The sequence below is a fragment of the Ornithorhynchus anatinus genome, chromosome 3 (genome assembly GCF_004115215.2).
Source record: "Ornithorhynchus anatinus isolate Pmale09 chromosome 3, mOrnAna1.pri.v4, whole genome shotgun sequence".
NCBI lineage: Eukaryota > Metazoa > Chordata > Mammalia > Monotremata > Ornithorhynchidae > Ornithorhynchus > Ornithorhynchus anatinus.
Window position 1 is genome coordinate 123,611,836 of NC_041730.1, and position 18,842 is coordinate 123,630,677.

At 50.8% G+C, this 18,842-nt stretch overlaps 1 protein-coding gene and 1 non-coding gene across 7 annotated transcripts in view; both read left to right on the forward strand.

Moving 5' to 3' along the window:
* HPS1 (HPS1 biogenesis of lysosomal organelles complex 3 subunit 1) overlaps positions 1 to 15,254 on the forward strand; it is a 34,216-nt gene extending 18,962 nt beyond the window's left edge. For 3 of the 6 annotated variants that reach the window (XM_029060892.2, XM_029060888.2, XM_029060889.2), the window contains 12 exons: positions 30 to 134; positions 390 to 459; positions 5,268 to 5,335; positions 6,292 to 6,459; positions 6,574 to 6,753; positions 8,100 to 8,161; positions 8,433 to 8,567; positions 8,699 to 8,764; positions 10,949 to 11,093; positions 11,327 to 11,440; positions 13,200 to 13,282; positions 14,101 to 15,254. In XM_029060892.2, coding sequence (XP_028916725.1) covers positions 30 to 134; positions 390 to 459; positions 5,268 to 5,335; positions 6,292 to 6,459; positions 6,574 to 6,753; positions 8,100 to 8,161; positions 8,433 to 8,567; positions 8,699 to 8,764; positions 10,949 to 11,093; positions 11,327 to 11,440; positions 13,200 to 13,282; positions 14,101 to 14,263 — 1,359 coding nt within the window. In that variant the 3' untranslated portion in view covers positions 14,264 to 15,254. Of the gene's footprint in view, positions 1 to 29; positions 135 to 389; positions 460 to 4,032; positions 4,194 to 5,267; positions 5,336 to 6,291; positions 6,460 to 6,573; positions 6,754 to 8,099; positions 8,162 to 8,432; positions 8,568 to 8,698; positions 8,765 to 10,948; positions 11,094 to 11,326; positions 11,441 to 13,199; positions 13,283 to 14,100 lie in introns of those variants that run through there. The other 3 variants (XM_029060891.2, XM_039911601.1, XM_029060894.2) reach the window with 3 other exon arrangements.
* A 2,894-nt stretch (positions 15,255 to 18,148) lies between these two features.
* On the forward strand, positions 18,149 to 18,286 carry LOC114810961. Its single transcript, XR_003758650.1, has one exon. It is a non-coding gene; the product is annotated as a small nucleolar RNA SNORA7 (small nucleolar RNA).
* The last annotated feature ends 556 nt before the right edge of the window (positions 18,287 to 18,842 follow it).

Consider the following 18,842-nt stretch of genomic DNA (forward strand, 5'->3'; position numbering starts at 1 on the left):
CTCAGACCACCATCCTGATCCCCCTTCAGCCGACGAGGCCCGGGCCCTCGGAGCAGCGACCCGGTAGCAGCCAGAGCATCCCTGTGCTGCCGCAGACCGAGAGGAGAAACTCCCGCAGAGACTCTGAGGAGACGGTACGTGCCTGGGGGAGCAGCAGGACCCCTCCAGAGTAAGAGATATGCCCCCCACCCCCACCTCAGAGACCCCTGTCCCTTTCCAGCCATTCACCTCTGCTTCCTCTCTGCTGATGAGGGCCCCTTTCAGCGGGGGGCGGGAGGGTCCCGCCTCTTCCGGGGGTCCACAGTGGACTCGAAGACCCTTCTGTCCAGAAGCGGTTGGAAGAAACAGCTCTTATCCTTTGGCTTGAGCTTCCTGCTTCTCTGTCACAGGAGACTGACAATACTTCGATGTCAGAGGAATATTACACTCCCAAGCCTTCTCCCAGTGGAACGAGCTCAGGTGAGGCCGGGTGGGTGGGAGTGAGAGGATCGCCGAAGGACCCAGTAATGAAGTGGGTCTGAAATCCTAGGGAGGGGGCTAAGATGGAGGAGAATGGAGTCAGCTGAGACTTCATTCTGAGGAGGGGGCGGATGAGGGAGGAGGACCCCGGCGTTTCTCATCCAAAACTTCAAGGTGGCCTCGAGGGAACCTCTTGGAATGCTGACTTGAATACCAACCTTGAGCAAGTCGCTTCGCTGTGCCTCGGTTCCTCTTCGGTAAAAAAGGGGATTCGATACTAGTTCTCGCTCCCCCTTAGACCGTGAGCCCCGTGTGAGCCCGGGACTGTCTCTGATCTGAATATGTGGTATCTACCCCAGCCCTCGGCTCAACAGAGGCGCTCAACAAAGACCACATTTATCATTGTGGTAATTTTATCCGCCTCTCCACGCCCACCCACAGCTACTGTTTCCTTAGGTGGTTTCCCTCCATTCAGACCATTAAAATAGTTTCCGCATTTCTGTGAGGCATGTAAGAGTAATCATAATAATTATCATTATTATTATTGTATTTGCTAAGCCCTTACTATGTGTCAAGCAGTGTTTTAAGCATTGGTTTCTATACAACTTAATCAGGTTGGACACAGCCCAGTCTCCCATGGGTTGGATACCCCACATGGGTATCTTGGCTGTGTGGCCCACCTGGCCACCTAAAGCAGCTTGCTTCTGGGCAACCCTCTCGGGGCACAGTTCCTCCGTTTCCACAGGCTCTGCGTCCAAGGGAATTGTCGTATTTAACTGTTAACTTCAGTGGTTAGTGTCTCCGGATCTTTTTCCTCCCTAATATCAAGTTGCAGTTGCTTCAGTTCTTTAGTTGTGTGTGTTGCTTTAAAACATAAATCCAGTGCCCAGTCGTGTCTCCTTTAACATGGAAAGAAGAAATGACACCATAGTTTTTAATACCTGGAGCAACACTGTTATATTTTTATGTTGTACTCTCTCAAGTGCCTCGTACAGTGCTCTGCACAGCGTAAGCGCTCAATAAATACAACTGATTTGATAACACTGCTCGCACAACCTTTTCCTGGGACATCCATGGCACTCTGCCCCATTCAACACGTGTTTTGGGGAGTTTTTCCAGGTTTTTTTGTTGTTTTTCTTTAATGATATTTTTTAAGCACTTACTATGTTCCAGGCACTGTACCTAGCATTGGGATAGATACGAGCTAATCAGGTCGGACACAGTCCAGGTCCCACGCAGGGCCCGCAGCCTTTATCCCCATTTCACAGTTGAAGCAACTGAGGCATGTAGAAGTTAAGTAATAATAATGTTGGTATTTGTTAAGCGCTTACTATGTGCAGAGCACTGTTCTAAGCGCTGGGGTAAACACAGGGGAATCAGGTTGTCCCACGTGGGGCTCACAGTCTTAATCCCCATTTTACAGATGAGGGAACTGAGGCACAGAGAAGTTAAGTGACTTGCCCACAGTCACACAGCTGCCTTGGGCAGTTAAGTGACTTGCCCAAGGCAGCCGACAAGTGGAGGAGCTGGGATTCCTTCTGAATCCCAGGCCCGTAGTCCGTCCACTGGGCCACGCTTCTCAAGTTGTCGGGACGTCGTTCCCTAAACTTTCCGAGGCGTCAAAACACAGAGTGAAAATATGCATTTTGGCAGAACTGACTGTACTTATAAAAAAACATATAAGTTGCAGCATTGGTGTTCATGGAGTGTCCGGTAATAATAATAATAATAATAATGTTGGTATTTGTTAAGCGCTTACTATGTGCCGAGCGCTGTTCTAAGCGCTGGGGTAGACACAGGGGAATCAGGTTGTCCCACGTGGGGCTCACAGTCTTAATCCCCATTTTACAGATGAGGTCACTGAGGCGCAGAGAAGTGAAGCGACTCGCCCACAGTCACCCAGCCGACAAGTGGCAGAGCTGGGATTCGAACTCATGAGCCCTGACTCCAAAGCCCGTGCTCTTTCCACTGAGCCACGCTGCTGCTGCTTCGGTATAACGAAGTAGGCCATGTTTCTGTCTTTAAAGCTGGCCACCACTGGCCTTTGCAGGGAAATTGCACTGAGGCTTAGTTATTATAACTGCCAAAGATTCCTCCTCTTAACCCAGAAGGGAATCAGAGCTGTTTGTTTAGTAATCTCAGCTCTTTATCTGTCCTCTGCGGCCTTCCCTTCCATCCCCAAGTGAGTACAGTTCTTCAATCCTTGATTCAGCCATTGCACTCCCAGTGGGAAGCAGTGTGGCCTAATGGATAGAGCCAGGCCTGGAAGTCAGAAGGCTCTGCATTCTTATCCTGGCTCTGCCACTTGTCTGCTGTGTGACCTCGGGCAAAGCATTTCATTTCCCTGGCTCAGTCACCTTATCTGTAAAATGGGGTTTAAGAATGTGAGCCCCATGGGGAACAGGGACTGTTTCCAACCTGATGAACTTGTACCTACCCCAGGGCTTAGAACAGTAGCCGGCACATAGTAAGCACTCACCAAGAACCGAAATTGTTACTGTGGTCTTCTCACCCTCCTTCAAGCTGCCTTTCACAACCGTCAAATGCAGTCAGATTCAGGCTGCAAATTTATTAGTCATCATGAATGATATTTGAGTACCTGGAGCATTCTCTGACTAACCCTTCATTTCCCCACGCTGTTCTCCCTCCTTTCCGCATCACCTACGATCTTGGTTCTGTACCCCTTAGGCAATCTGATACTTGTTTCACGGCACTTGTGGACATATCCTTATACTCTGCTGCTTCCCCTAACTGTAATCTACTTTAAATGTCTTTCTCCCAGACTAGACCGAAAGATCCCTAGAGGCAGGGAACGTGTCAACCAACTCTTGTAGTATTGTACTCTCCCAAGGGCTTCATACAGTGCTCAGAATGAATGCTCAAAAAATACGATTGATGGATGGATGAATTGCTAATTGCAGAGCTCTCTACTGAGCTCATGGGAGACTACAACAGAAGCAAAAGACTTGGACCCTGCCCTCAAGGGGCTTACAATCTATTGGATTCTCATACACTCTTTACAAAATTATTTCCACTGCAATACAGTATTAAGTGGAAGAAAAGGCGCGCTGAGTTAGATAGAATATAATCAAACGAAGACCATCCCTGTCTTACAAGAGACTCACAGTCCAGGCAAAGGAGAGCGGGTATTCGTTTAGACTGTGAGCCTGTTGTTGGGCAGAGATTGTTGCTGAATTGTACATTCCAAGCACTTAGTAGAGTGCTCTGCACATAGTAAGCGCTCAATAAATACGAATGAATGAGTGAATGATCCCCATTGTACATTTGGCAAAGGCACAGGAAAGTTCAGTGACTTGCCCATGGTCATGCAGGAAGCAAATAGCAGAGCTGTGATTAAACCCCAAGTCCACTGGCTCCCGGGTTCGTGTTCTCTTCACTAGGCCAAGCTGGTGCGGGGCGGGGGCTGCCTGCAGACGAGCACCGGCACCCCGAAGAGTAGTTGGCATCAGGGACAGAAACAGACCCTTCATCCTGGGGCAGGAGTCAGGATCTGGAATCCTGCAGAAGTGTGGCGTGGGCGTTTCCTCTGCCTCTCTCTTCCTCTTGCTGCAGCCTACTGCCCTGCTTCTGGTTTACGCCTCCCAAACTCAGACTTCCCATTACCTGTCTACACTGCCTGGGCAGAGCTCGCGGGAGTCACTCGAAAGCCAACAAGACACCTGCAGCTCTCCTGGTTTCTTCCTCCCTTCTGATCTCCAGACTGCCGCCTCTGTGTAAGGAAAGAAGGCCCTTTCGTCATGAATGTGCCTTTCGCTCTGTCACTGCATCAGTCCGCAACAATGGGCCTTAGTATTTTGACGGTCTCCGTCTCTTGTGCCGGAAGTCATTTTCTTCTTATTGTAAGGGGTTCCTTATGGCCTGCCCAGACCCCAGTAACTCAAACAGATGGTGCCGCCAACTCCTCACCAGACCAGCCGGGGCTCCGGCCCCCCCCTCCAAACTCCTTCCTTTCCTTTCCAGCGGAATCCATTCCAGAAAGAACCGGGAGAATCAAAACATCACCACCTTGGCTTTCCACCCCCCAAGTGACCTTTCCTTCGTAACTTCCAGTCTCCGTCCTCTCCGACTCTTTATAATAATAATAATGTTGGTATTTGTTAAGCGCTCACTATGTGCAGAGCGCTGTTCTAAGCGTTGGGGGAGATACAGGGTCATCAGGTTGTCCCACGTGAGGCTCACAGTTAATCCCCATTTTACTGATGAGGTCACTGAGGCCCAGAGAAGTGAAGTGACTCGCCCACAGTCCCACAGCTGCCAAGTGGCGGAGCCGGGATTCGAACCCACGACCTCTGACTCCCAAGCCCGGGCTCTTTCCACTGAACCACGCTGCTTCTCCCTAATCTCCAGCACCAACACCACCTCTGCCACTCCCCACAACCCTGATTCTCTGGGTATGAGAATCTCTCTCCTTCGCTTGCTCTCTTCAAACGGCCTCTTCTTTTTTTGAGTCTTTTACCTGTTCTACTTGTCCCTCCCGATTCGTTTTGCTCTTTCTTCCTCTGCTATATCCCCATGTGCCCTTCACTGCTCCAACCGTGGCCAATTCACGGTGACTGGAGGTGGTAGCAGGTGGGGAGGATTCTGGTTAGCATCTAGCTGGCACTCAGAGGCAGAGCCGCTCTCTTCAACGTGGATGCCCAAGCCCCATGGCCAGGTAGGCCCCTTGCGGGGTGAGTTCCTGTGGGTGATGCTGGTTAGAAAAGGCCATCTCTGTCTCTTGGTTCTGAGTGGTCCAATTAATGTCCCAGCTGGGCCCAAACCACACTGTACTCTTTTCTGGCTTGTAGGGAGTACCATCTGGTTGGAGGGTGGGACGCCACCAGTCTGTGGGGATGTAAGTACCGCCAGTGTCCAGGTGAGTGCTTGTTGGGGGAATAGGTGAGCTCCTTGGGGGATCTTGCTGGGCCGCCCATCTGAGACGGGGCTGGGTGAGCTCTGGCATCATCGTTTATGCCCACCTCGGGTCCTCCCGCAGAAGCCCGTGTCTGTCCGGGGAGGCCGTCCCCTGGGTAACAGAGATCAGCGGGTCCATGGGGTCTGCGGATGAGGGGCTGCAGCTCTTCCCTTGTTAGCCCGAAGGACGATCTCACCACCGCCTTTGTCTGGTGGGTGGCAGGTGCCACCCACAGGAACTGTTCTCTCTCCCTGGACTTGGACTGTGTCTCGAGTCACAGAACCCTGCTTCGTTCTCCCATTTTATCTCCCTATTTCTGGGACCTGATTCTTCAGAAAGGCTTTGGTGTGTCCCGCTGCAGATCGTCATGCCCAAATGCCGCTTGGGCTGTTGTGAGGGTTCGGGCTCGGAGGAGGGAACTTGGATCCTACTTGGGCTCTTCCACTAACTCGACACGCCTGGGCCTCAGATCCCCCACCTGCACAGGTGGCCGGACTTTGAAGTGCCCAAGGACCGATGGGATGGCAGAGCACTGCTTAATTTGGCTCAAACAAAAGCAAGCCTTTCTTTGGGATTATCCCCACCCACCAGCCCATTTCTTTTGTTCCTTTTTCCACCTCTGCAATTCCGTTCCCATTTTTCCTACTTCCCCGGTTCGTCCTGTTCCAGTCTGAGTGGGGAAGGGCAGGGAGGGATGTGGAGTGACCTGGCATCAGCCGGGGAACAGTGCTGGAAACTAAGAATCTAATGGGAATATTCATATTGTCGAATCGTCCCTAGGCATCTTTCGCAGGAGGTAACGAGGAGGAGGTCGGCCAGAGGGAGGGAGGCGAAGGCCAAGTTGGGATGGGTGAGAGAAGGTGGGAGCAGACGGTCGCTGAGTTACTTCTCGTGATTTGCTCTGTCTCCCCGTGCAGATAGCTGAGGACACACTGCAGACTCTGATACCTCCCTTGCCCGCAGCCTCCAATCCCAGAAGAGTTTTCCTTAATGCCAGTGTACGGGAGAACTACTGTCCAGTGATGCCCCACACCATGTACTGTCTGCCCCTCTGGCCCGGAATGTCAATGGTGCTGCTGACCAAGGTGACGAGAAACCTAGGCTGACCCTGCCTCCCAAGGGGCTCGCCCCCGGACCGGCTGCCCGCTCTGCTGGGCGCCCACCTCCGACCTCCCAGCCCCTGTGCTTTTTCTCTGCAGAGTCCTAATTGGCATTTGGCCCTCTCCTTCTACCAACTCCTGGATGGGTTTTATGTGCTGGAAAAGAGGCTGAAGGAAGGGCAGGAGGGCGGGAGCAGCTTGAGGTCCCACCCTCTCCTGGGAGATTTGCGCCAGAGGATGGATAAGTTTCTCAAGAACCGAGGCGGGCCGGAGATTCAGGTGAGATTTTGGGGGCATTTGATACTACCCATCCTAACGTGAGAGGCTAAGAGGGATAGTAAGAAAAATAATTGTGGTTATTTGTCAAGCGCTTACTGTGTGCCAGGCACTGTACTAAGCACGGGGGTGGATACTAGCAAGTCGGGTTGAACACAGCCCCTGTCCCATGTGGGACTTATAGTCTCCATCCCCATTTTAAAGATGAGGTCACTGTGGCACAGAGAAGTGAAGTGACTTCCCCGAGTTCCCACAGCAGACTTGTGGAGCCTGGAAGTTGGAGAGAGGCAAGAGGACCTGTCAGCTTAGTCCTGGGGATGTAAAAATGTACATCCGAACACAGATACTGCATGGACTTCCTCTGGTTAAGCCATTTCCATTTTTTGTGCCTCAGTGTCCCCTACCGTAAAGTGGGGAGCTTGGCTAAAGTATAAGCTGACACTGACTCTGGAGATATTAATTGTTATAATATTAAGCAGTTGCTCTGTGCGAGGCATCCTACTAAGCCCCGGGAGAGAAGCAGTGTGGTCTAGTGGATAGAGCACGGGCCTGGGAGTCAGAGGGACTTGGGTTCTAATCCCGGCTCCGCTGCTTGGCTGCTGTGTGACCTTGGGCAAGTCACTTAATTTCTCTGTGCCGAAATTACCTCGTCTGTAAAGTGGAGATTAAGAATGTGAGCCCCATTTGGGACATGGGCTGTATCCAACCTGATTAGCTTGTATCTACCCCCAGCACTTAGTACGGTGCCTGGCACGTAGTAAGCACTTAACAAATAAAAAAAAGTACATGGGTGAGATGTAGAGAAAATCCCTAGCCCCCAAGGGACTCGTGGGCCAAGAGGAACTCTGAGGAGCAGGTTGGTGACAAACACGTAAGGGAAGGTGAAATAAAAATATAAAATATAAGAATATAATTCCCTGTATATTATATATAATTATAAATATGATAAAATATAATAATATAAAATATAAGGATGGTGATAAATACGAGCAGAACAGCAGGATTACAGGCCCTTCACAGCTCAGACCAAGAGTCACCGGAGCCACAGCCTCTAAAAGCTGAGAAGGCCTCATGTTGCCACTGATCAGAGTCCTTCCTCAGCTGGAGTCGGGGCCGATGGAAATCCCCGTGGTATTGGGGTGGGGTGTCTTCTTTCTCCCACTGAAGGCCCCGGCGGGGCGGGAGTCGGGAGACGTGGGCACCTCACATTGCTGCCAATGAAATTTGAAGATTTGAGACCTGGGGAGAGACGGAGGGCCGAAATTACTGATGAGAGAGGGAAAACCTGGGCTCCCGTGGTGAAAAGAAGTTGGATGTGAGTTGACGCTTCGTCTCTGGGCTCATTACAGAGCACGTGGCTGGAGTTTAAGAACAAGGTTTTCTCCAGAAGCGAGCCTGGATCCTCTTGGGAGTAAGTGTGAAGGGGAAGTGAGAGGAGAAGCTGGGTCAGAGAAACAAGAGAGGGAGCGAGGTGGTAGAAACCCCCGCTGAAGGAAGGTGGGAGGGGGGCTCAGAAAATAGGAGGGTGTGTGGTCCCGGGCAGGAAAGGGTCACGGGGAAGGCTCGAGGGTGGGTGATAGGGGATGTGCAGCGGGACGGTCCAGGCGCTGGGGAGAAGGGAAAACTGGAGAGGATCTCCTGTCATCTCCTGCCTCCCCCCCTCCTTGTCTCCCGGCGGCTAGGCTCCTCCAGGCCTGTGGGAAGTTGAAACGGCAGCTCTGCTCCATGTACCGTCTCTACTTCCTGACCACGGCTCCGGGCCAGGGTGGGCCCTGTCTGCCCCAGAGCCTTCAGGACCAAGTCCAGAAGCTCATGAAGTAAGTACAGCTCTTTTCCACCACAGGACCCCAGGGTAGTTCCCTCTCTCGGTGTTGGGGCCCGGGGGCCTGAGCCAGTAGCGGACTTGATTCCCCAAATAACCGGGCCTCCCTCCGGCTTCCTTCGGCAGAGAAAAGCTGCTGGACTGGAAGGAGTTTCTGTTGGTGAAGAGCAAGAGAAACGTGACCATGGTGTCATATCCTGATATAAAGACGCGAAGGTGCACTGGGGGGTCCAGAGCCTTCTGGACTTGGCGGGGGTGAGGGTCTCCTCGGCCATATCTCCGTGAAACAGTTGGAGGGCTCAAGGGAGGAGTCTTTATCCCACTACCTTAGGCTTTGCTTCTCCCCTGTTATTCCCCAGTGGAGAGATTGAGAAATCAATCAGTGGGATTAATAGAGCGCTTACTCTGTGCAGAGCCCCGCACTAAGCGCTTGAGAGAGTATAATACAGCGGAGTTGGTAGACCTGTTCCCTGCCCACAGGGCGCTTACAGTCTAGGGGGATATCCAGAGTATTGTCCCCTCTTGCTCTTTGTAGCTATTAAAGGCCCCAAAGTTGAAAACATTACTAAGGTCACATCTGCAAGAAGCCTCCCCTGGTTAAGCCCTCTCTTTCCCGACTCATTCTCCCTTCTGCATCATCTTTTGCACTTCAATCTGTGACCTTTGGACACTTGATATTCGCCCCACCTGCAACCCCACAGCACTTATGTACATACCTATAAAATGTATATTATACGTTATTTATTCATCTTAATGTCCGTCTCCCCCTCTAGACTGTAAGATCGTTATGGGCAGGGAGCGTGTCTGCTAATTCTGTTTTATTGTACTCTCCCAGGCACTTAATACAGTGCTCTGCACATAGTGAGCACTCAAGAAATTCTGTTGATCGAAGTGGAAATTCAGATGAGTCCTCTGGGCCCAGTTTAACTCTAAACAGTCCTGGGGGCAGAGAGAAAGAGCAGTGGCTTGGGAGTCAGAAGCCCTGGATTCTAATCCTGGATCTGCCACTTGTCTGCTGGGACACCTTGAGCAAGTCAGTTAATTTCTCTGTGCCTCAATTCCCTCATCTACCAAATGGGGATTCGTAGTAATAATAATATTAGTATTTGTTAAGTACTTACTATGTGCGAGGCACTGTATTAAGCACTGGGGTGGATTTAAGCAAATCGTATTAGACACAGTGCCTGACCCACATGGGGCTCACAGTCTCAATCCCCATTTTACAGATGAGGTGACTGAAGGCCAAAGAAGTGAAGTGAAGTGACTTAAATTCACAGATTAGATCACCCTATATCCGTCCAGCGCTTAGAACAGTGATTTGCACATAGCGCTTAACAAATGCCACCATTATTATTATTATTACTATTAGACAAGTGGTGGAGCCGGGGTTGAATACCTGTTTCCCTCCTACTTAGACTGCAAACCTCATGTGGGACTCGATTATTTCCTATTTACCCCAGTGCTTAGTACAGTGTTTTACACATAGAAAGTGTTTAACAAATATTATTGTTACTGTTATTGTTGTTATTACAATTATGGAGAGCCTCTAGGTAGAGTTCCTTCACGGTCAAGAGCCTTCCCTAGGTTCTAAAGAGTATTCTGAGGGCTGTTTTCTAAAACCTGAGAGGAAGGAAGTTCCTTGTCATGCCCAGACTCTGGACCCTCCCCACATCCCTGCCAAAATGATCACACCACCACTTTGTCGTCCTAGGCCAGTTCCTTTCCAGAGCCTCAGTTTATCCATCTGTTAAATATGTTTCCCTGGGAGAGGGCCAGAGATAGCTTCATAACTAATAATAATAATAATGTTGGTATTTGTTAAGTGCTTACTATGTGCAGAGCACTGTTCTAAGCGCTGGGGTAGATACAGGATAATCAGGTTGTCCCACGTGAGGCTCACGGTTAATCCCCATTTTACAGATGAGGGAACCGAGGCCCAGAGAAGTGAAGTGACTTGCCCACAGTCACCCAGCTGCCAAGTGGCAGAGCCGGGATTCGAACCCATGAACTCCGACTCCCAAGCCCGGACTCTTTCCACTGAGCCGCGCTGCTTCTCGGTGCTAACTAACAGCACCGACCTAATATCCCCTTCCTTGTCTGTCACCCTGCCCCTTTGGCGCTTCTGGGGGCATCCAGAAGACTCCACCGGTACCAGTGAGGGTCCCCAAGAGCGAGTTGTCTGAGCAGCATCAGCAGCAATGTGGGCCTGGGGAGTCAGCGAAGGGGTTCAGGGGAACAGAGGGGATGGCTGCCAGGCTTGGGGGAATCTCACCGTCTGCTACGGGATGACTCTCAGCGCCGCCGAGGCGGTGGAAAGGATTATTTGGGGATCCCGTCTGACCCTTAAGCCAAACTTCCTTAACCCCAACCCCCCACCTACCTGGAAGACTTCCCAGGTTTGGTTCATTTCATCTATGTGGATCGCCTTGGTGGGCAGATGGTGGCTCCTTCACTCAACGTCAACGAGAAGACCTCCTCAGAGCTCGGGAAGGGACCCCTGGCGACCTTCGTCAAAGGCAAGGTAACCTCCACACCGCCACCCTCCCGCCGGGACTTCAAGCTGTGGACCATCTCTGAAACCCAGCGTCATGGACCCGAGTCCCTTAGGTTCCACCTGCTCTCTCCCCGGTGGCCTTGGGTGATGTCGGTCTTAAGCGTAGCCTGATCTTGGGCCTACGGGGAGCTACCTAAGGGTTAGTTGGGAGAGGTGACGGCCGACGTCTCCCCCCGCGACTCCCCTCTCCTTCCCCACAGGTCTGGGCTCTGATCAGGCTGGCACGACGATACCTCCAGAAAGGCTACACCACGCTGACGTTCCGAGACGGAGACTACTACTGCTCGTACTTCCTGTGGTTTGAAAATGAGATGGTGAGCAAGGCCCCTCCTGGCACCGGGGTGGGGCCTCTGGTCCCTTCCTGGGAGCCTAAAGATAGGCAGAGCCAGCTCGACCGAACGGGGGCTGCCCAGGGTTGATCGGAAGTCTGCCGTGATCTCGGAAGCTCCTCCCAACTTCCCTCAGTCCCCGTCACAGAGGCTAAGGAAAGAGTTCTGTCTGTTGGCCACCGCAGAGAGCGGTTGAGGTAGAGTGGGCAGCAGGGAAGGAATGTGTTTGAGCTATGTTTTATTACTTTTTCCCTGCCTGCTTTCTTCTTGCCCCACGTTGGTTTCTCTTCCTTTTCTCCGCCTTTTTCTCTTGACTCAGCCTTATGCCTCTTCTTTCAAATTGCCCTTACATCTTGCTTTGGTCTTGAAATTTTTCTGTCTCTTTTTCTATATCCCTGTCTCTTTCTCTCCCTTTTTCCGGTCATTTCATTCGGTAGTATTTATTGAGCGCTTACTATGTGCAGAGCACTGTACGGAGAGCTTGGAATGTACAAATCGGTAACAGAGACAGTCATCATGAGAGGGTCCGGGGCCACCCTCAACCCCAGCATCCTCTTGATCGCCTAGCTGACCCCCGTCATCTGCTCCACCCTCCCCATTGTTCCTGCTTCCTCCCCTGCGGTTCAGTGCGAAATTCCCCTTCCCCCCGATTCTTCCTTCTTCCTAGCAGAGCAGTGAAGTGTGTGAGGAGTAGTTTGATGACTGGCAATATTTGAGGAATGAAGCCCCCCAGATTGTAAATGTGGGATTGGTGCCACAGGGACCTGCGACCTCTTCTACCTTGGCCCAGCCACCGCAGCTGCCAGGGAGGGCGAGAAGCCCAGTTTACACTCTCCCGTCCTCCTTTGCCAGTTAGCTACGTCTTTCCTGGGGCAGCTTCTTCTCCTGAGAAGCAGCGTGGCCTAGTGGCAAGAGCACGAGCTTGGGAGTCAGAGGACCCGGGTTCTAATCCTGGCTCCGCCACTTATAATAATAATAATGTTGGTATTTGTTAAGCGCTTACTGTGTGCAGAGCACTGTTCTGAGCGCCGGGGGAGATACAGGGTCATCAGGTTGTCCCACGTGAGGCTCACAGTTAATCCCCATTTTACAGGTGAGGTAACTGAGGCACAGAGAAGAGAAGTGACCTGCCCACAGTCACACAGCCGACAAGTGGCAGAGCCGGGAGTCGAACCCACGACCTCTGACTCCGAAGCCCAAGCACTTTCCACTGAGCCACGCTGCTTCCTTGCCTGCTGTGTGACCCTGGGCAAGGCATTCACTTCTCTGTGCTTCAGTTACCTCCTCTGGAAAATGGAGATTAAGACTGTGAGTCCCACCTGGGACAGCCTGATTACTTATATCTACCCCAGTGCTTAGAACAGTGCTTGGCACATAGTAAGTGCTTTAACAAATGCCATATTAATAATCCTGATTCCGCCACTTGTCTGCTGTGTGACCTTGGGCGTCACTTCATTTTTCTGTGCCTCAGTTACCTCATCTGTAAAATGGGGATTAAAACTGTGAGCCAACCTGATTAGCTTGTATCTACCCCAGCTCTTACATCAGTGCCTAGCACATAGTAAGTGCTTAACAAATGCCATTTAAAAAATTTTTTTAAAACCGGGGGAAAGGTGTACTTCTGTGTTCAGGAAGACCCTGCGCTTGTCGAGTTCCTGCTTTCCGGTCTCTCCCCGCTCAGTTTCCCTCACCGATCCTGATCCCATCCCTGCCTCAGGAGCTCATGCAACTTCTTCCTCTACAGGGCTACAAACTACCAACCATGGAGGTGCCAGTCCTGTCAGATGACTCAGCCCCCGTTGGCATGCTGGGGGGAGACTACTACAGGTAGGAGTCAGTCATTTGTATCTATTGAGCACTTCCTTTGTGCAGAGCACTATACTAAGCGCTTGGGAGAGTACCCTACAACAATAAACAGACACATTCCCTGCCCACAGTGAACTTACAGTCTAGAGGTTCAGTGAGGAAGTCTAGAGGAGCAATGAGAGGTCCATGCGTGCACCTCACTTGGCCAGGGTAGAGCCCAATCCAGCTGTCTTCTCCACCAGGAAAACATCAATCCTGGCACAAGACACAACTCCATGGGATAAGCATCCCTGTGGGTCCCCAGTGGACTGGGCAGCACGGGTAACCTCAAGCTTCTGTTCTGTGAACAGAGAAAGCTTTTTCCGTTCCTTTTATGGCACCACCAATTCTGCTTGGGTTATAGACGCCGCAGGGGCTGGGCCCAAGGTAAAGCCTGGGAAGACCAGTGGGGAAGTCGGGAAGGTTGCAAATGATAATAATAGTTGGTATTTGTTAAGTGCTTACTATGTGCAGAGCACTGTTCTAAGCGCTGGGGTAGATACGGGGCAATCAGTTGTCCCACGTGAGGCTTACAGCAAATAGAAGTAATGGATGGTCCCAAGCTTAGAAAGATGGGGAACAGGAAAGATTCTTTGACAGGAGCCAGGAGCCATCTTTTCCTGTCCAAAAAGGGATGGGAACCTGTGGCTGGGAGCAGGAAGGAGCCAGGGGCCTGCCTGCCTAAATTGAGATTTATGTAGGAGCCTGGGCCTGATTGGGTGGATTGAATCTGCCTGTTTTTCTGAGCGTGAGGGAAATCCGTCCGCTTCCTCACTGCCTGCCCTTTTCCTTCTCTCTAGGAAGCTGCTGCGCTATTACAGCAAGAGCTATCCGGCGGAGGTGGTCAAGTGCTATGAGCTGATGGCCATCCATCTGGCCATCATCCCCACAGACCTGGTGGTCCAACAGGCGGGCGAGCTGGCCCGGCGGCTGTGGGAGTCGTCTCGGATCCCCCTGTTCTAGGCTGAGAGAGTATTGATGAGTCTGTTCCCCTGCCTCAGCCACTTCCCCCGTTGCCAAAGCCCCTCCTCCTCTGAAGGACTATGGCTCTGTGGGGGACCGGCCCGCCTGGGAGCTCAGACGGAGGGCCACTGTGCCCCCGATTGAGGCTACGGGACCAGACTCGTGAAAAATCTTGAACTGGAGGGTGGAGGTTGGCACCCGGATTTGATGGGCGACTGCAGTGAGCGAGAGCTGCCTGCTCCAGGAGTCTGAGCCAGAAAAGAGCGAGACTGTGAGGGCCAAGCTCCACGTGGTCCAGAGGCTGCCCTGAGAAGGGCCTCCTTCACTCCGCAGCAGAAACCACAAGCAGGAGGAGCTGGAGGTGATCCATTACAAACTGTAGTTGCTATAAGGATCCCCTGCCATGCCTGCTCTTGATGGAGAGTGACCTCCAGGCCTTCCTCTTCCTCTCGGGGAGGAGAAATCTAGTGCACCCTTGATTTTGGGGGTGTAAGGGGCCTCCTCTGAGGGGATCCTAGGGGTCTGTTCCTTCCTTTTCTCCTATTCAGGACCCGATCTCCTGCTAGACTTCCAGCTGGCCTCAGCCTCCTCAGGTGGCAGACTCCATCCTTGGTTTGAAGAGGAGAAATCTTATTCTGCACTGAAGAGCATCCACTGCAGCGACTGCCTCGCCCGCAGCGGCGGTTTCCAAGACCTGATCACCGGCGAGTGCAAATAGCGCGCTGGCCGGAGCCCTGGCCGCTGCTGCAGGGGCTGAGAAGACACAGCTGCACACACAAACGTTCCTCTTCCGGGCAAGGTGGCTACCTCCTCGTCCCGGATCCCAGGGCTCCTCCTCTGGCCCACCTCTGAGGACGTCACGTGGCCCGGGATCAAATGACAAACAGAAGGTCAGAAAAGACACACCTCCAGGACTTCTGCAGGTCTGAGACAAAGTGACTGAAGTTTACACCGGGGAGGGTGAATGGAAATAAAAGTTGCAGAAGCCTCAGAAGAGTTCAGCCTGCTTTGTAATTCCTGGGGCTTCCACAGTGCCAGGGACAGACAAAAATAGGAACCGTAATTCCGTTGGGGGAAGTTCTCACCTCAATCAATCAATATCAATGGTATTTATTGAGCGCTTATCGTGTACAGAGCACAGCACTAAGCGCTTGGTAGATGTGTTCCCTGCTCACCGGAACTTGAAGTCTAGAGGGCGAGACAGACATTAAAATAGATTATGGATATGTATAGGGCCTGGGCTTGGGAGTCAGGGGTCGTGGGTTCTAATCCCGGCTCTGCCGCTTGCCAACTGTGTGACTTTGGGCAAGTCACTTAACTTCTCTGTGCCTCAGTGACCTCATCTGGAAAATGGGGATTAAAAGTGTGAGCCCCACGTGGGACTACCTGCTTTGTATCCCCAGTGCTTAGAACAGTGATTTGCACATAGTAAGCGCTTAACAAATACCACCATTTATTATTTTTTTTTTATTTAAGTGCTGCGGGGCATGTATCAAGTGTAAGGGAGTTGCAGAAGGGAGAGGGAGTAGAGGAGCTGAGAACTTAATCGGGAAAGGCCTCTTGGAGGAGATGTGATTTTAATAAGCCTTTGAAGATAGGGAGGGTGGTGGCCTGTCGTATTTGAAGGGAGAGGGAACTTACAGTCCTCAAGGCTGTAATCTTGTGGGCAGGGATTGTTCATTCATTCAAAAGTATTTATTGAGCGCTTACTAAGTGCAGAGCACTGTACTAAGCGCTTGGAATGTACGATTCGGCAACAGAGACAATCCCTGCCCATTGACGGGCTTACAGTCTAATCGACGGGCTTACAGTCTAATCATTGTGGGATTGTACTCCCCTAAGCGCTTAGTTCAATGCTTGGCACACGGTAAGCCCTCAATAAATACAATTGATTGATTGAAGCAGTTCCAGGGAGGACGTGGGCAAGGGGTCAGTTGATGAGACCGAGTTACAGTGAGCAGATTGGAGAAAGAGGAGCAGAGTGAAGGGGCAGAATTGTAGCAAGAAGTCAGTAAGGTAAGATAGGGAGCCAGCTGATTTAATACTTTAAAGCTGATGCTAGAGGAGTTTCTGTTTGATGTGGAGGCAGATGGGCAATCGTTGGAGGTTTGTGAGGAGCTGGGAGATGTGAACCGAATGTTTTTTCAGAAAATGATCCGGGCAGCAGAATGCAGTAAGGATGGGAGTGGGGAGAGACAGGAGGCAGAGAAGTCAGGCCGGGAGTTGTGAGTTGGGGAGTTGGGGAGGTGACTAATGCGGTAATCAAGGCAGAATGTAAATGCTTGGATTAGCATTATTGCAGTTTGAATGGAGCGGAACAAACGGTTGAGACCTTGGTTTTACCTAGCACTTCTATTCCCAAAGCCCTTTCTAAACTTAGCTCATCAGTGTTCTCACAACATCCCTATGAGAAAGGGAGCAAGAAGCATTATTATCCCCCTTCTGCAGATTAGGATACTAAGGTATCAAGGTCAAGTGACTTGCCCAAGGTCAAAAAGCAGGCTGGGATTTTAACAGGGGCCCTCTCAACTCTCAGACCAGTGCTCTTTCCACAACCCCACACTGTTTACACAATGTAAGAACATTTCCAGGACTATTATTGTTTTTTCTTAGGGTCACCAAGAGACCAAACTCCTGACCAAAAATTCACAGGAGAAAGAACTTAGTGCTTTTCAACCTAGGCAGGAAGAGGTGCTTATGGGACACATCTTTCTCACATATCTGACTACTTAGCTATAAAACGGACTTGTGGTTCAGCTCAGCCGTGGAAAGTGAATTCATCGACTGCAAGGAAAAGGGGGAATAGGAATGGAGCCGCTAACAGCAAAATTTCCTGTGACTGGAAGGGGGGCAAATTCCAGAATCCACACTGTACACTACATCCAGGGCCCTTTTGTGCTGACACATTTTTTGGATCGAGTTCACGCAAGAAGAATCCAAGGAGTGTAGCCTAGTGGAAAGAGAAAGGGTCATTGAGTCAGAGGACCTGGGTTCTGATCCCTGCTCTGCCATTTACCTGCTATGTGATCTTGGCCAAGTCACTTAACTTCTTTGAGCCTCAGTTCCTTCATCTGAAAAATGGATTCGATACCTGTTCTCCTTCCTACTTTGTGAACGCCATGTGGGACTTGATTTTCCTGTATCTACACCGCCCCTGGTACATTGCTTGGCATATAGTAAATATCACAAGTAAATGAAAAGTAAGCTGCGGGTGGCTTGGTTTAGCCAATCCACGTTTTTTCCTGAGCAAAGGAGAGGGATGGAACCTCATCCTTTCAGCCCCTGGTACCTTATCTGAGAAGCAGCATGGCTCAGTGGATACAGCACGGGTTTGGGAGTCAGAAGGGTCTGGGTTCTAATCGCGGCTCTGCCACTTGTCTGCCGTGTGATCTTAGACAAGCCACTTAACTTTTGTGCCACGGTTACCTCATCTGTAAAATGGAGAGTAAGACTGTGGCCCCCGTGTAGGTCAGGGACTTTGTCCAAACCGCTTTGCTTGTATCCATCCCAGTGCTTAGTATAGTGCCTGGCATATAGTAAGCACTTAATAAATATCACAATTATTTATTATCATCTGTAAAAGGGGGATTAAAACTGTGAGACCCCATGTGAGACAGGGACTGTGTCCAACATGATTAATTTGTATCTACCCCAGGACAAATACCAGAAAGAAAAAAAATACCTCCATCCCACTGTTTCTGGTATGAATAAAATACCTCCCCAATTCAGTCATAGTACCCCTACAACCTTTGAGGGAAGGGAATGTTTCTATCAGTCAATTACTAAGCATGGGCCATTGTTCTAATGCCCCATGCTTAATAATTGTTTGAAACATTCCCTTCCCTCAAAAGTTGAGGGGTACTATAACTGAATCTACGCACTGTTCTCCTCTCAAGGTCGCACCTGGGGAGTTTCCAGTCCGCTACCAGTCACGACTACAAGAGGGAGAGTCAAGCAGAGGCCTATCCATTCCATTCCTAGCTTGGGCAGTGGCTAGTGAGTGGAAGACAATCCGTTACAAGGCAAAACACCTGTGCTGGGCAGCAGCGGTATGGGAGAGAGTCAAGGGCAGAGATTCGTTTATTACACGGAAGGAGGCAGTGGTAAACCACTTCCGTATTTTTGCCCAGAAAATTCCACCGATAAGCTACCAGAACGATTGCAGATGGAAGTGGGGCGTTCTGGGAGAGATGTGTGGCGTCGTCATGGGTCGGACACGACTCGAAAGCATAAGACAACGAGTACAGTTCTAAGCACGTTGGAAGAGTGCTGCAGAAATAAGATACACATTCCCTGTTCTCAAGGAGATTATAATCTAATGGGAGAGATTGTAAGATAAAATAGTGTTTACAAATAGAGGGAGCAGGAGGGAAAACAAGTACACAACAGGAAGTTACATGGATGTGTATGGATGCGACTTGGGTCTTTTGGTACTTATGTCATGTCTGGCCATAGGTATTGTCATGGAGACCACATTCCTGAAAGAAAACAAAATGGAGGCACAGAGCGCTAAATTTCTCTGCACCTGCCAGGAAATAATGTCCGGGTTAGGCTTGAAGAGAACTCCTTCGTGGGGTGT